This window comes from Myotis daubentonii, chromosome 18 (genome assembly GCF_963259705.1).
Source record: "Myotis daubentonii chromosome 18, mMyoDau2.1, whole genome shotgun sequence".
Taxonomy (NCBI): domain Eukaryota; kingdom Metazoa; phylum Chordata; class Mammalia; order Chiroptera; family Vespertilionidae; genus Myotis; species Myotis daubentonii.
This window is the reverse complement of record NC_081857.1, coordinates 6921991-6938012: the sequence shown is the minus strand read 5'-3', so window position 1 is coordinate 6938012 and position 16022 is coordinate 6921991. Positions and strand designations below refer to the sequence as shown.

The 16022-nt window shown below is 50.0% G+C and overlaps 1 protein-coding gene and 1 long non-coding RNA gene across 2 annotated transcripts; both read right to left on the bottom strand.

Annotated features, from left to right (window-relative positions):
• Positions 1-3992: 3992 nt before the first annotated feature.
• LOC132220302 (uncharacterized) lies at positions 3993-7387 on the bottom strand. Its single transcript, XR_009449759.1, has 3 exons — positions 6772-7387; positions 6435-6564; positions 3993-4655 (listed from the first exon to the last, which is right to left on the bottom strand). It is a non-coding gene; the product is annotated as an uncharacterized LOC132220302 (long non-coding RNA).
• A 293-nt stretch (positions 7388-7680) lies between these two features.
• DUSP23 (dual specificity phosphatase 23) lies at positions 7681-9513 on the bottom strand. Its single transcript, XM_059673265.1, has 3 exons — positions 9371-9513; positions 9004-9272; positions 7681-8079 (listed from the first exon to the last, which is right to left on the bottom strand). The coding sequence occupies exons 1-3, from the start codon at positions 9423-9425 to the stop codon at positions 7894-7896; spliced, it is 510 nt and encodes a 169-aa protein (XP_059529248.1). The 5' UTR covers positions 9426-9513; the 3' UTR covers positions 7681-7893.
• Between the last annotated feature and the right edge of the window lie 6509 nt (positions 9514-16022).

Here is a 16022-nt window from a genome sequence, read left to right as displayed (position 1 = left end):
GTGGCCAAGCAGACGGACAGCTGTGTGCCGGAGGGCAAGGAGCTGGAGCCCTAGCCGAGAGCATCAAGTCCTGAAAAGGCACATAAATCCTCTTCCCGCCTATCTTAGCTCATGTAATAAAGGTGTTTATTCTAGAAAAAAAAAAGCAACATTCTAGTTACCCTGGAAGTTCTCCCTGTTTTTTTCACCAACTTCCCTGTGTATGTCCAACCTGATGAATATACAGTCGTATCTTATTCTTATCGTTGCTTTACTTCCCATTTCCCTAGTTCCTTTTTGTCCCCACCCCATTGACTTCCTTTGTGGTTTGTGGGTTCCGGTTATCAGATGAGCAGAAGTGGGTTGGGGTGGGTGGAGGGTCACTCTCGAGCTGGCCGGGGTGCAGCCTGACTCCTGTGCGGGCCTGGAGCTCTCCACGCATTCCCGGCCTCCTTCCCCTCCTAAAGGGGACACGTGCCAGGCCAGATCCAGTGCCCTCAGGACTGAGGCAAAGTGTGGGGACGCAGGGCCACCCTCCCTGCCCAGCCTCACCTTGAGCTCTGAAGGCTCCTGTGAGGAGCAGGAGAGGGCTCCCTGGTGCCCATGTGGGCATGTTGGGGGTCTCCAGTGGACAGTGCCAGTCAGGAGAGTCTTGGGGTTCAGGGTGCTCTGGCATTTGCAGCTGCCTCAACTCCGATGGGGATCGTGCATGCTCTCATGGTGGGAGCTGTCTTTGGCATCCCTGGCACTGCCCCTCCTTGGCACACACCACACGCCCTTTACTTACAGAACATATGTCTGGTTTGTTTGGCTCCTCTGTACTTGACACATTGATGACTATTTGGAGAAAAGAAGACAAGTTTAAAGGTAAGAAGACAGACATCATGGGAGAGAGGTGTGGGGAATGGGAGTGCAACTGAAGTGGACGGTTTGCAACCACAGGGCACCCCTCGGTTTGGGGAAAATAGGGAGAAATACCAAGATTCTGGACTGAACCCAGCACCAGGGGTCACCGCCCCTGCAGGCCTATGAACCGGGTCAACTGGGCTATGGCAACAGCCCACGATTTCAAATGTGATTCAGCCGGAGCAGCGGGGATGCAGGAGGAGTGCTGGCTGCCTTTGGAGGACACAGTTCCAGCGCATGCGGGTGGCACTCACCTGAGACCCTTTCCCACGTCAAAAGCATGAAAAAGTCATAACCTGCAAGTCCAGAGGGCGAGCAGTCCGACTTGACCCCTTTACTGTCCTCGGCAAAGCATTAAAGCCACTGACTTCCAGCAAGCAGGGAGAGCAGGGTCTCTTAGCTTTCGTCTTCTGGAAGGTCTCCCAACCAGCAGCGATGAGACCTGCTCTTTTAGGCAGCATTACACCATGAAGTGCCAGACTGCTGCTAGGTCATGGGGCCATTCTGCCAGAGGTACGTTAAGAAAAACGGGCAAACAAAACAAAACGAAGCAAACCAAAATGGTGCCTCATGGCATGCCCTCTGCACAGAGCCTGTGAACGCCACCCTGTTGATCGGATATGATCCTAACCTAGTCTGAGTCTCTGCTGCCCTTTCACCAGCTTATCTCACTGTGTTTTCTGTTCCCACCGGATGACATATTTGCCCCATCATCCTGCACGCACGCACGCTCTTTATATCTTCCTCTTCCCCTCACTGCCCCCCATTCATCTTGCCCACCTCTCTTTCCAAGCCCCTCTCTGTGGACTCTGCACCTAGTACATAATATTAGTAATTTTAATCACATCCAACATTTTTTTTTAATCCCTTACCAGCGGTTCTCAACCTGTGGGTCGCGACCCCTTTGGTGGTCGAACGACCCTTTCACAGGGGTCGCCTAAGACCATCCTGCATATCAAATATTTACATTACAATTCATAACAGTAGCAACATTACAGTTATGAAGTAGCAACGAAAATAATTTTATGGTTGGGTCACAACATGAGGAACTGTATTTAAAGGGCCAGAAGGTTGAGAACCACTGCTTTAGGCTATCTGAGCACACCCTCCACATCCCATCTAGAGTTCAACTTTTGGAATTGTACCAGACACACTCCTCATTTCTCTTTAATCACCCCGGCATTGCCTGAGTATTTATGTATTGCATCTTTTCTAACTGTATGTACCCATCTTTGCATGCAGACTTCGAGGTGTGCATGGTGTCATGTCTCCCCCACTACGTTTATTCTTTTCTTCCCATTTCTGCATCCATGTACAGATACCCAGCCAGGTGACAGCATGTCACATGTCAGTTGCCAAATATTTATGGAGCACCCATGTGCCAGACATTGTGTGGGGTGCCACCTGCATGGGCCCGGTCCTTAAGACTCTAGGAGGAAAGAGAGACATTAAGCAACTAAACAGATCATTATAGGTGAGCAAAGAACCAGATAGTAGAATGACAGATGCTTTGGGAATATGTGTAGGTGGGGTGGTGGGAGACCTTTCTCCCAGGAAATAATGTTAAACTGACACCTCTGGGGGGTAGGAGTTGGGAGCTAGGCAATGAGTTGAGATCACGTGTGCCGGACTCCTAAGTGGGGACAGCATGAGCATTTGGCCGTGTGCTGGAAAGGCTGCCTGGGCCTGCCAAGTTCCGAAGGCCTTTGGGACTGTCTCCTGACCAGCTCCTGAGCTCTCAGAATATCCTGCCTCACAGGAGGGTCTTTGTACTGAGAGCGTGGGCCAGGCCAGTCGTCTGTGCTAACAGCGTGTTGTGGTGAATGCCTACTTGGTGTGCACAGGTAGCTGGGGCCCTGCTCTCTCAGTCTGACCTCCATGGAGACTGGCTAGCTAAGGTCAGCCGTGCAGGTGCTGCATCCTATGTGGCCCCAGCAGAAGCCCTGGACACCAAGGCCTGGGAGAGCTTCCCTGGTTGGCCATGTTTCTTAAGCGCGGTCACACCCTGCTGCCGGGAGAACGAAGCGCTGTCCGTCAGCTCCCCTGGACGCTCTGCCCGCTCCTCCCGGACTCTCTCTGCCCCGTGAGCCTTTCTCCTTTGCTGATTCTAACGTGTAACCTTTCACTGCAATAAACCATCAGTGAGAGTAGAACAGCTTTTCTGTGGGTTTTTCTAGCAAATCATCAAACCCGAGGGTGGTCTTGGAGACCTCAACACAGGTAGAGCCGAGAGAACGAAGGCGATGGGGGAGGGGAGAGCATGAGGCGAGGGAGGAGCTGGAGGAAGGGAAAGGTTCCTCCGGGCCTTATAGGCCATGGTCAAGGATGGCTTAGTTCTGCCTGTGGGCTTGGTCCCAGTGTGGTCACTTTATTCATTCTATTTCATGGCCCTAGGCTGCACCCAGCCCCAACTAGATCTCACAAAGGGCACCTATAGAAAACATGCAGATCAGTACGTTTCCTTGGGGTGTGTTCGGAGGAGCCCAAGGACACATAAAACCCACGCAGGTGAGCAGGGCCACCTGGGTATGGCCCACCTTGGGTATGGAACAGAGTTGCTACTCCATATATGCTGGTGAAGAAACAGTGTTGTGTTTACTATAAAAGCCAGGAGAAAACAGCCCCAGAACTGTTTGCCATAGACATAGTGAAAACTCAGAGGTGTCCTCAGCAATTTCTTTCATTATCAAATGTCCATGGCAACAGAATGAGTAAAGGAAAAAGCAGGGCGAGAGAGCGGTTGAAGCAATTTATTGCCAGAAAGGACGGAGTTATCAACGTTGAAAATAAGTCATCAACTGCAGGCATGGACGTGCACCAAAGCGTCTCTTAGATTTCCGCTTGCTTGGACAAACACGCGGCCTTCTCAGGAGTATGCCTTGGATCCGTAATAGCCAGAGAAAATTTTAAAGTAATGGAAGGAGTGCTTATGTAACTCATTTTAAAATCAACAGGGGACTATGTTTTAGATGGTGCAGGAAGCTGGAGGCAGAGGCCTATTCGGGTTGATGGCCGCCGCAGCCCAACACTGCGAGTCGAGCGTCCCTGTTGGGGGGCTGGGGGGAAAGTGGGGGTGGATGGAGGGGAGCCAGGCAATCACGGGGCTCTCCTGACAGCTTGCAAGCCCAGAGCTGTGATTCCAGGGAACACAAGATGCTGTTATATATTTTCCAATTACAACAAAGTCTTTTCTCTCTGCTCCTAAGAGGGAAGGCAGTTTATAGTCAGACAAACTCAGGTTTGAATCCTGTTCTAGCTATGTGACTCTGGGCGTGTTTCTTAAACTCTCTGGGCCCCAGCTCGCTCATCTGGTCATTATAAGAAGATCTATTCTTAGGCTTCTTTTGAAGACTAAAAGAGATGATGTCTATAAAGTACTGGGGATAGTGCCTGCCATGCATTAAGGGCAACAACAAAACCAGACGGATTTAGAGTTTTTAATAAATCATGAGACATAAAATGATATTTTGAGGGCTCAAGGCCAGCACACGTGCTTAAGCCTGTCCTGCCACGTAAGGATAGCCACTTGCTCTGAGTCAGACAATAGTGGCCATAACAGAAGTGGCCTGAGAGTCAGCTTGATGAAGCTAAGCTTTGAGCATGAAGGTGGACTTCCCCGTGTAACTGGGACCAGGGGCAGGTCTTGGCAGGCAGGTGTCTGATCGAAGGAGCAGAGTGTGGAGCTACCACTTGGGTTTGCTGCCAGCTCCTTCGCACAAGTGCAAGGCACTGGGCAAGTCTGCCATCTCTCTAAGCCTCAGTGCCCTCATCTATAAAAAAGAAAAAAGTGCCTGATTTTCAAAATGGTTGAGTGGATAAAATGATATAACCCAATGTATGCAAACACCTGCTCTACGGTGATGCTTCATAAATATGACAATTATAATCATACTAGAGGCCCAATGCATGAAATTCATGGATGGTGGGGGGGGGGGAGGGTCCCCTCAGCCCAGCCTGCACTCTCTCCAATCCAGGCCCCCTCAGGGGATGTCTGACTGCTGGTCTAGACCAGCAGTCAGACATCCCCCTCACAATCCTGGACCGCTGGCTCCTAATCGCTCACCTGCCTGCCTGCCTGGTCACCCCTAACTGCCACCCCTCCCCCACCACTGGCCTGATTGCCCCTCACTGCCTCTGTGTGCTGGCCTGATTGCCCCTAACTGCCCCACCCCGCCAGCCTGGTCACCCCTAACTGCTCTCTGCTGCTGGCCAGGCTGCCCCCAACTGCCCCCTCCCTGCCGGCCTAGTCACTCCTAACTGTCCTCTCTTGCTGGCCTGGTCACCCCTAACTGCGCCCCCGCCAGCCTAGTCACCCCCAACTGCCCCCCCCCACTGGCCTAGTCATCCCTCACTACCCCCCCCTACCAGCCTAATTGCCCCCAACTGCCCCCCCTGCTGGCCTGGTCACCCCCAACTGCCCTTGCTGCCAGCCTGGTCGCCCCTCACGGTGCCACTGCCAGCCTAGTCACCCCACGCAGCCTGCTGTTCAGTCATTTGGTCGTCCCTTGGGCCGGCCCTGGGCAGCTGCGGGGCTGAGGGGACTGGGTGCCGCCATCTTTGAGGGTGTGACAGTCAATTAGCATATTCCCTCCTTATTGGCTGTGGGCGCCGCCATCTTTGAGGGCGGGGCAGTCAATTAGCATATTCCCTCTTTATTAGATAGGATCAGTAAGCAAATGCAGTCACAACAAAGTGTGAAGTGCATTAGTGGTAACTGACATTGGTTTGTCACAAAACAATCCCATGAGACTACACTGGCTTCCTTCTTATAGAGTGACAAGATACAGACAGGCTGTTTTGTATTTTTAAATGTATTTTTATTGATTTCAGAGAGGAAGGGAGAGGGAGAGAGAGAGAAGCATCAATGATGAGAATCATTGATTGGCTGCCTCCTGCATGTCCCCTGCTGGGGATCGAGCCACAACTGGGCATATGCCCGACCAGAATTGAACTTGGGATCCTTCAGTCCACAGGCAGAGACACTCTATCCACTAGGCCAAACTGGCGAGGGCAGGGATGTTTCTCACACACAAAAGACTCCCTTTAGCAGGGAATTTGGACCACATGCCAGAGAATAAGCATGAATAAAACTTTAAAAACATGGGGGTGGGAGTCAGTGTTACTGCAGCCATGCCCACCAACAACTCATTGCGAATACAGCACTGTGACATATAGGAAGCAGTGCTGGGAACCCAGCCTGAAAAAAGGGGATGGTGTTTGAGGGTGTTTAATTTGGCCCCTTCTCCCCTGTCAAGATGTGTGTGTCCACAGGAGAAATTCTGAGTGTGTTCCCACCTCTGCTCCCATAGCAAACAGAAGCCTATGGCTGCACGTGGTCTTGCTGATCAGATGCAGCGGCTCTCACATGCGGCTGCTTTTGTCCGCCAGGGACATTTGGCCATTTCTGGAGACATATTTGCTGCCACTTTTTTGGAGGTGGCATTCCGCTGGCATCTGGTGGGTAGAGGCCAGGGATGTTGGAACCCCCTATAGCGCACAGGAGACCCCCCACAACAAAGTGTCCAGCCGCAAACACCAGCAGCGCTGACCTGGCGAAGTCCTGGTCTGATGCAATGCGAAGGCTCCTTGTCTATGGAGGCGCTTGTTCCTCACACCTGTCCTCTCAGAGGGGCAGAATGGGGGCGGGTCATGGCTGGTCTGTAATGCCTCACTGGTGGCCTTACACGGAAGAGGGGGTGAGCGAAGGGCAGAAACTCTGGGAGTGGGAATGAGCCCAAAGGGAATCTCAGACTAACCTCCCAAAGCAGATGGAAGGATAAGGACAGTTTCTCATTCCAAGCCAACTCTTATTTAAAGGCTATTTCCTTAAGCACGTCATTACGCTTATTTCCCCGAGGAACGCTGGAGGCCGAGGAGACCGCTTACCTTATGGGGATGGAGGCTGCATAGAGGGTCTTGTGGGTTAGAGATTCTTCTGTCCCCTTTGAAGGGGCCTCAGGAGGAAGGGCAGGGCGGATATCCCTCTCCTGCGAGCAGAAGACATGGGGAGGGTGGGGCCAGGTTGGGACCGAGGACAGAGAGTGTTGTACCACCTCAGCGGGTCAGGATCAGAGCAGAGACATGAACGTAGGGTGAAGCTTCAAGCCTCCTACCTGTCTTCACATCCTGGTAAATGGAGGGAAGGAATACAGGAGCGGGCCGATCACACCCCTCCTGCCTTCATGTGCTCTCTCTCTCTCTCTCTCTCTCTCTCTCACACACACACACACACACACACACACACACACACACACACACACCTTTGGAAGATACTCTGGGTTGCATTAAGAAACAGAACGAGCCATGCTATTGGGGCAGGGCAGGTAAGGATGGAGGAAATTTTGATGAGAAGCATGTGAGCTGGGCACCCTGAGGCTGGTGAGAGGCCCACAGCCCTTGGGAGGTGAGCACAACATCCAGCCTTCTCTGTCCTGAGAGGGTCAAGGGAATGACACACATGGGGGACGTGGGCTGACAGAGGGGCTGGGTCCACGTGGGGCCCCCCGGCCTGTGAGCATCGGGGACCCTGGGCTTTGTGCCCTTCTCACTGACCAGCTCTCCAGAAGACCTATCAGATGATAGATACATAGAGTTTCAGCATCTTTAAGAGGCTGAGGATGTGTGTTGTAGTCCTGGCCCATCCTCCCACTTTCTAGAAGTGCAACCTTGAAACTCTCTGAGCTTTAGCCACCTCCTCCGCAGTGCCTTTCCGACATCCTAGGGCTACGGTGAGGCTCAAGCTAAGTTGACGTGTAGAAGTGCTACGTAAACTGTAAAGCGCTGGGCAACAGGAGCTGGTTCTTACAAGTTATTTATTCAAGGAAGCAGAAGAGGGACCCCCACATCAACGCAGCTCCAGACATCCCTCCAATCAGAACCTGCCAGCAGGAAGGGTGACGTCGATCTCGTGAGCCGGCTGGGAGCTGGAGGCTTCAGTCCACTCCCACAGCGCTGGCCCCTTGGACGCCCCGGTCAGGCAGCGGGCCTGGAAGAAGGGCGCTGGGGCCCCTATTTAGTTCGCTGGTAGAACTGGAAGACCGCTTTCTCCTGCTCGTATGTCTCGATGGAGCCGGGTCGAAGCCGCCGGATTTCAGCGATGGCGTCTCCAGCAGCCAGGCCCTGCTCCTTGACCAGGTAACAGGCCAGCATGGTGCCCGTGCGGCCAAAGCCCAGGGCACAGTGCACTCCCACAGCCTGTGAAGGGGGAGCTTGGTGGGGTGGAGCCTGTGCCGCCCTCCCCACACTCTCCTGGCCCTCACTTAGGCCTGTCTCTCTCGCCCTCCAGCTGCTGCTTCTGGGCCAGGCCCAGGATCCTGCACACCTCACAGGGGCGGGAAGTGGCACTGAAGTCTGGAGGGCGGCAGCCCCGTAGGTACCTGAGGCTGGGAGGCCACCAATCACCAGCGGAGTGGCTGGGTGAAGGGCTGGGCTCCTGGTCTGCCTCCCCACCACCATCTCCCTGCCTCTCCAGTGTAGAAGGCACTGGCCACGGGTGGCTACGAGGACCTGCCGTGCTGCTGGCCCAGATGGAGACGCGATGTAAAATGCAACCAGGTTGTGAAGATGCAGTGCAAACAACAACGTAAACACCTCACTAAGGATGTACTTTATACTGATTATATGTTGCAACAGTATTTCTGACCCACCGGGCTAAATTATATTATCAAAATGAATTTCCCCTGTTCCCTTTGTGACTGCTAGAAACTTGAAGAGTACACATGGCTCCATTGTATTTGGACGGAGCCCTGCTGTGGAAGACTGTTCAAGAGCCTCTGGCTTCGGCCTCCACCTGTCCCGTGTCTGTCCAACCCTTTCTCCTCCCCAGCCCTCAACTGCAACCGGTTTTTGCTCTCCGCCAGCGGGCTCACCGGGCTGGGCCCTCCTCCTCCCGCTCACCGCCCCGCCCTCCCCTGGGTTTCCCGTTTCAGTTTAACACGAAGCCTCCAGGCTCCGGGTCTTTCCCGTCTCCCTCCCGGCCCTGGGTCCCCGACCCTGCTCCCCCAGCTCCCCCAGCTCCCCCTGCTCCCCCAGCTCCCCCTGCTCCCCCAGGTCCCCCAGCTCCGAGTGTCCCCGCTGACCCCTCCCAGGGCCCTTCCCCCGGTTTGACCGCCCGCTGACCTCTCCCTGGTCGTTCGCCTCGTCCACGATCTGCACGAAGCGGTCGACCTGCTCCGGGGCGGGCGGATAGAAGTCCGGGATGCGCAGCCGGTGCAGCGTGAGGCCGGGGCAGCTGTCCCCGTGCGGGGGCCCGCGCTCGGTCAGGGACACCAGGTGCCGCACGCCCTGGTCCAGCAGGAACTGGTAGTGGGCGGGGAGCCGGGGCAGCGCCAGCCCCGCCAGCCGGCCCGGAATCACCCACGAGAAGTTGGGGGGCTGCACGCCCACGACTGAGGGAGGGCCCAGGACCGCGGGTTAGCGGGAGGGGCGGCCTGTACCTCCGCCCACTGCTCCGGTCGCCCGCCCAGGCCGGGTCACCCCCACCTACCCGGCGCCGGCGCCTCCGAGGACCCCGCAGTCCCGGGGGCACGCCCCGACGACATCCCGCTCTGCAGCCGGGACTGGCCCGGTCGCACGGGGGCGGTGCCTCGGTCTGAATGACCTGGAGGAGCACCTATCCGGCCCCGGCCCCAGCGGGACCCGACCCTGGCCCCTTGTTGATTGGTGGGATAGTCAATAATGGGCGGGATTACGGCAGGAGATTGGAAGCCACGTGAACAGCCAAGAAGAAAACCCTGGAAGGAATTAAGAATTATTTTCTGGGGATGAAGCCACCCGGGGCCGGACTCTGCTGCCCCCTGGCGGTGGGTGGGATTTATTGCATCACCGGCAAACCGACCCCGCAGGCTTGGCCTCCTTCCTCTTATGCCCAAGGGGTTGAGAGATGGCAAATCTACTTCCGCTCTGGAGGACGAATTTCCTCTGCAATGACTGTGACCGTCACCCTCAGTGAATTTCTGAGCACGTCCAATAAGAAGGAATCATTACTGTGCGGAGACTATTCTCATTTTTCCATTGCTGGAATTATGAAAAATACGGGGTTGCCATTGGGTGTCCTGAAATGTAAAAATGAACAAATCGAGCATTTACTATATGCCAGATGCTATTCTAACCATTTACATGTGTTAACTCATTTAATTGCCATAATAATCTAATTACGAGGTAATCTAATGAACAATGTTATAGATCAGGGGTGGGCAACCTTTTTGTGAGTGCGTGCCAAAACCAGCAAAATCTCTGACTCAAAATTCTTTTGCATGCCAACCCTAATTTTTTGAGAACATGTTACGCCTACTTGATATCTCTTAAGGTGTACGTATGTGAAGAACCTTGAAGAAATAATAAAATTCATTCGAGCGACAAAAACACAGTATATGATGATGAAAAATACATTTGTTTTTTAATGTATACATGTACACTGATAGTGCGACAGAAAACTTTATGACTCTGTTTGATATTATCAGTGGGACTTTTGCTGCTGCATCACTGACAGAGATTTTACATCAGGTTTATATTTCGTGACCTTTAGAGATATGCACAAGCTACTACTTTCATCCGTCAGGCTACTTCTATTATGAGACTTAACAAAATTCATCACTGTGAACAAAGATTCACAAGCGTATGTGGATGAAACCAAAACACTGGTCGGATCTAGGAAGGCAGGGAGAGTTAAGGCAGAGGCATAGAAACTGCTCTTCCTCTCTCTCGTCAATCCATGTCTTTAAGGATTACCATAACAAGTTATCTTAAAGACCAATTATGGTCTTTAAGATAACTTGTTATGTAAAATATTATTTATTTATCTAAGATGCACCTACACTGAATTTATCTGAAAAATAAAAAACTCGATATTAAGAAAAAAATTGTTAATGGAAGATTATAAGAGAGGGTTTCGAGAACCAGCAAAAGTTACTGGCGTGCCATGTTTGGCACGCGTGCCAGGGGTTGCCCACCCCTGTTATAGATGAAACATTGAGGCTTCTGGAACTTGACTGAGAGGTTCCGGAACTTGACTGAGGATGACTGACGGCCTGGGGATTTGAAACCAAGTGTCCTGGCTCCACAGTCTTTAACGACACAGTATTATTTCCTCAAGTGAAATGGAAGGCCTGCCTCTTCATGCAACCATCCTCATGTCCCCACATGTCATCTGGATTAAATGTTTCAGAATTCCTTTTTTTATTTCATGATTTTCAGGCTCTATGAGCCACCCTCCCCTGGGGGAGGCTTGAGTTTATCATGTGTTCATAGGAGGTGGACCTATGAACCCAGCGTCTCAGTCCATATCCTCATTTGAACAATGTGCTTCTAGTGATGTGGATTAACTATACTTAGGAAAACACCTTATTGAATTTGCTTATGTACCAGGCCCTATGCCAAGTGTTTTCTGGAAGAACCACAAGTGGGAAATATTTTTGTATCCCTTTTGTATTTGAGTAATCTGAGGCTTAGAGAAGCTGGTTAACTTGGCCAATGACACGCAACTAGTAAGTAGCTGGGGTGGCTGAACCAAGGTCTCTTTCATTCCAAACCTGGGGCCCAGCCATGAAGATCTACTTGCCTCCCTCTGGCCCCACCTACTCCTGTCTCACACATGTGACCATGTAAAGCTCTGGTTCTAGCAAAATGAGAAGGAAATTGCTCTTTCCTCCAAGTTCAAAGCCTACTCTGACCCTATGGAAATGCACTTCCATTTACCCAGACAACACTGAAGCATTGCCTCCACCCTTTCTCCCCAGGTTTAGGAGCTACCAAATCTACCTTTTCCTCCCCTTCTGTGCATTCACAGCCCTGACTAAGCCCCTCTCCTTTGCACTCTCATTTCCCAATCCATTCCTTTCCCTCCTTCTCTGCGGTCGCTCTCAGACACCAGCCCCTCCCACGCGCCCAGGGTTTCTCCTTACACTGTCTCTGCAGACAAGAATCCACAGGACCCTATGCCCCTTGCTCGCCTCCTTGGGAACCAGCTCAAAGCCCACCTTCTCCAGCGTGAAGACATTTATGGGAGAGACATCTTCTCTTCTGAGTCCCCAACAGTGACTGTGCCCCACGGTCAGATCTCTGCAGGTGTAGAAGTGCCACCTTCCATGAACCTGGGCCTCCTTCTGGAAAGGCCAGTGGTTCCCTTTGTAGGAATTCATCTCCCTTCTCTACCTGCTCCGCCCTCCTTATCAACAGACCCAGGGTCTCTGCCTTGGGCTGTGTCCCATTGTCAAGGATGCCTCTAAATAAAAGGGAAAGTCCTCTCTGATGGTTTCCGGGCTAGGACCTATGCAGCTCAACAACTTCAGCACTCTCCACATGACCACCCCCCCACCCCCCTCCACCTTTGCAATACTCATCTTCTTTTCCTTTCTCCTCTGTGCAGTGTCACCTGACTTCAGGAAGATTTAGGCTTGCTGTCCTCCTATCTCACCTCATATAAATAGGTGATCCTAGTGTGGCAGTTATGCTATTGGATTGGGGTTGCCTATGTGTGCAGGAGGCAAAGGGTCATCATTCCATCTTTGAATTCCATACACCAGTGGTCGGCAAACCGCGGCTCGCGAACCACATGTGGCTCTTTGGCCCCTTGAGTGTGGCTCTTCCACAAAATACCACGTGCGGGCATGCACGTACAGTGCGATTGAAACTTCGTGGCCCATGCGCAGAAGTCGGTTTTTGGCCTGGGCAAGTCTATTTTGAAGAAGTGGCATTAGAAGAAGTGGGCGGGCGATGGGATATGCAGCACGGGGGAGATACACTGTTTTGAGGTATGTTCGCTGAGGTCAACCCCTTCCAACTCTCCCATCCACACTCCTCTATCTGAAACAAGTATACAAGACGAGTGTGGGTGGGAGAGTTGGAAGGGGTCGACCTCAGCGAATGTACCTCAATCAGATTGAGGGCGTTTTTAGCAAAGGCCAGCTTAGGAGTACCCTAATTAAGTTAATAACAATGTACCTACCTATATAGTTTAAGTTTAAAAAATTTGGCTCTCAAAAGAAATTTCAATCGTCGTACTGTTGATATTTGGCTCTGTTGACTAATGAGTTTGCCAACCACTGCCATACATCTACTATGGAGCCTGATACGCTGTGCTCAAAGGTGTTAAATAAACCACGACTAAAAAAATAAAAAATAAGTGGAATGCATAGGCAAGGCTGTGAATGTACATTTCTGCGAGTGTGTATGAGTTTCCAGGACTATGTGATAATGTGAGTTTGTGTCCATTTATTTATTTATTTCCCATCCCTCCTCCGCTTTGGGAATATCAACTTGTTTTCTATTTTTATGGGTCTGTGTGTCCCCTTTTCATTGCATGAGTTTGAGGACTATGTTAAGTACTGTGCAGCACCTTCCTGAGGTGAACTTTTATGTATCTGCGCTTTCACAGGAAGAAGAATGGTGTCAGCATGATCCTGGCTAAGTCTAATTACTATTTTTGTAAAAAGGGCTTAATAAGCCTTGCTCTTCATAGAGCTCTGTTCCTGTTGTGTGCATGTGTGGTGTATAGTGCATGTGTATGTGATGTGTGAATGTGAGTGTGTTGAGGGGGGCATATTCCTGGAAAACAATCTGTGGTCACCAATGGTGGGCTGAGTGATAACCTTAATCTTTCTAACTTCAAGGAATTTACAATATTGGGGGAGGGGTTAGATTCAAATGTAATTGTTCTCATAGAATAAAGTACTACGTTACCCGTAAAATACAATCAGATAATATTTATTAAAAAGTTCATTGTGCCCAGCAGGTGTGCCTCAATGGTTGAGCGTCAAGTTATGAACCAGGAGGTTATGATTTTGATTCCTGGTCAAGGCACATGTCTGGGTTGCCGGCTCGATCCTCAGTAGGGTGTGTGCAGGAGGCAGCTGATTAATGGTTCTTTCTCATCACTAATGTTTCTCTCTCTCCCTTTCCCTTCTTCTCTGAAATCAATAATATATATATGTATATGTATATGTATATATACATATTTTTTTAAAGGAAAAAAGTTAATTGTGCAGTAAAACTAACAAGTGCAAAAGAGGTCAGGGGCGGGGGGCGGGGGGAGCTGGGGGGAGGGTGGAGATGAGGTTGGGTTAGAACCACCAGAAAAATCTTATAAAAACAGTAGGATCTTCCTTCCATTTTGTTCTCTGTTCATTGTTAAATACTGGAAATAACTTTCATTGAAAAGCTCAACAAAACAGTTCTCGGCATTCTAGCTGCCCTTCCCCCAGCTAATAAGAATGCTTTGACCTAGTTCTCTTTCATATTTGAGGCCCCAGCTCCCTGAGGGCTTGATGCCAGTGGCAGTTAGAGGTGAAATCAGAGTCAGAGAATTCCTTCCTCCAAGTAGGTCCCTGTGTCTCACTAAGGCTTGCTTGGGTTTGGGTTCCTGCGACCTTTGGACTGTAGTCAGAATTCTCAGTGTCTTAAATATTCTGATTTTTTGTCTAAACACATTGCATACTTGGGACCTGATATTCTGGGAATTGGATTTAAGAAGGGGTGTTGTGGTAGTCAACCTCTAAGATGGCCTGCAGTGGTTCATCTCATGCCCTGTATGGTGTTTTCCACACTGGTAGGACTGGTTTTTGTAACCAGTAGAAAATGATGGTGTGTGCCTTAGGTTAGTCATAAAAGACACTTTGGTTTTTGCCTGGCTCTGTCTTGGAAGAAGCCAGCTGCCATGTTGTGAGGACACTCAAGGAGCCTTACGGAGAGACCTGTGTGGTAAGGAACAGGGCTTCATACCAATATCATGTAAGGGGCTAGCTATTTTGGAGGTGGATCCTTCAGTCCATCCAGACTTTAGATGACCTCCCCAATATCTTGACAATAACCTCATGGATCTCTGAGCCAGAACCACCAGCTAGGCCTCTCCCAAATTTCTTACCCACAGAAACTGAGTAATAAATATTTATAATTTTGAGCCATCAAATTTTGGGGTAATTTTAAATGCAGCCACAAGTAACTAATACAGATGGGACTATAAATGAAAGAAGAGAAATAATTTCTAATAAATTCAAGAAGTAAAAGAAAATTAAGTTTAATTTTGAAAGAAAAAATTATACTATAAGCAATTGCGTTGTAAGTGTGCACGTGTTAGCTGGGGATGGGTCATTGTGAAAGGTCAATGCCGACTGTCCACATTTAGAGAAACCTGCTGTGTAGGAGAACCAAGCAGAATGGTTTGCGTGTGGTTTTGTGTGTGCGTGGTGTTGGAAGTATGGAGGTTTTATGTGTTATTCATATAATTAGGGATGATATATAAATTATTTAATAACTGGCCCTGGCACAGGAAGCAAACAATCAGAATGGACCCTCCTCCAATCAGCAACATTCCCTATAAACAGTGAGTGAAGCTATTCTGCTGTCTACGGGATGCACACCAGTGTGGACTGTAGAAGCTTTGACATGATCTTGGGTGTGGCTAGATTACCTTGGAGATTTTAATTAAAGTCCTTCCACAAGATGGCACTGATAGCTTTTCCTTGTTTATATTTTTCTGTCTTTTTGAAAAATTTTGTAATTTGTGTACTGTTACAGATCATACAGTGACTGAAATCTCATAACTCATTAGTTGATTTCTTGTACTTCTGACAATTCCATTGCCTTCGTGGCACTTAAAATTATGTTTTGCCTTTAGACCATTCAAGGAGCACATTGAGACTTTATGCTGGGATATTGGGGGTTGGTGCCTTATATCAGAAGCTATGATTAGGGGATTTGGAGATAGAGCAGGAGCTGGGGGCTAGGCTTTAGTTTTTGCAAAGCTACCCAACAAAGACAGGCGAGAAACAAGCAGAATAGTTTGGGTGTGATTTTGTGTGTGCGTGGTGTTGGAAGTATGGAGGTTTTATGTGGTATTCATATAATTAGGGATGATATCTATCTATATCTATATCTATCTATCTATCTATCTATCTATCTATCTATCTATCTATCTATCTATAATCTATATTTTCTACAGAGCCATGGCTGCTGCTCCTCAATGGCTGCTGCGGTGGAAGCTTTTTTTTATTTTTTTCTACACACGTTTCTGTTTATCATGGCAAAGGTGAAAACATCACCTCCTCCACAACAGCAACCAGTAAAATTTATCCCAAAAATAACTCGGTACAAAACAGGTCTGTTTCAGAATTTTTTTAAAAAAAGAAAAAAAAAGGAAATCT

Excerpts from the sequence above, each read along its gene's own strand:
- DUSP23 (XM_059673265.1), bottom strand. The coding sequence starts at position 9,425 with ATGTCGTCGGGGCGTGCCCCCGGGACTGCGGGGTCCTCGGAGGCGCCG. Across the intron at positions 9,273-9,370 it reads CTCGGAGGCGCCGGCGCCGG|TCGTGGGCGTGCAGCCCCCC; the intron begins GTAGGTGGGGGT and ends GCCCTCCCTCAG. Across the intron at positions 8,080-9,003 it reads AGGCGAACGACCAGGGAGAG|GCTGTGGGAGTGCACTGTGC; the intron begins GTCAGCGGGCGG and ends CCCCCTTCACAG.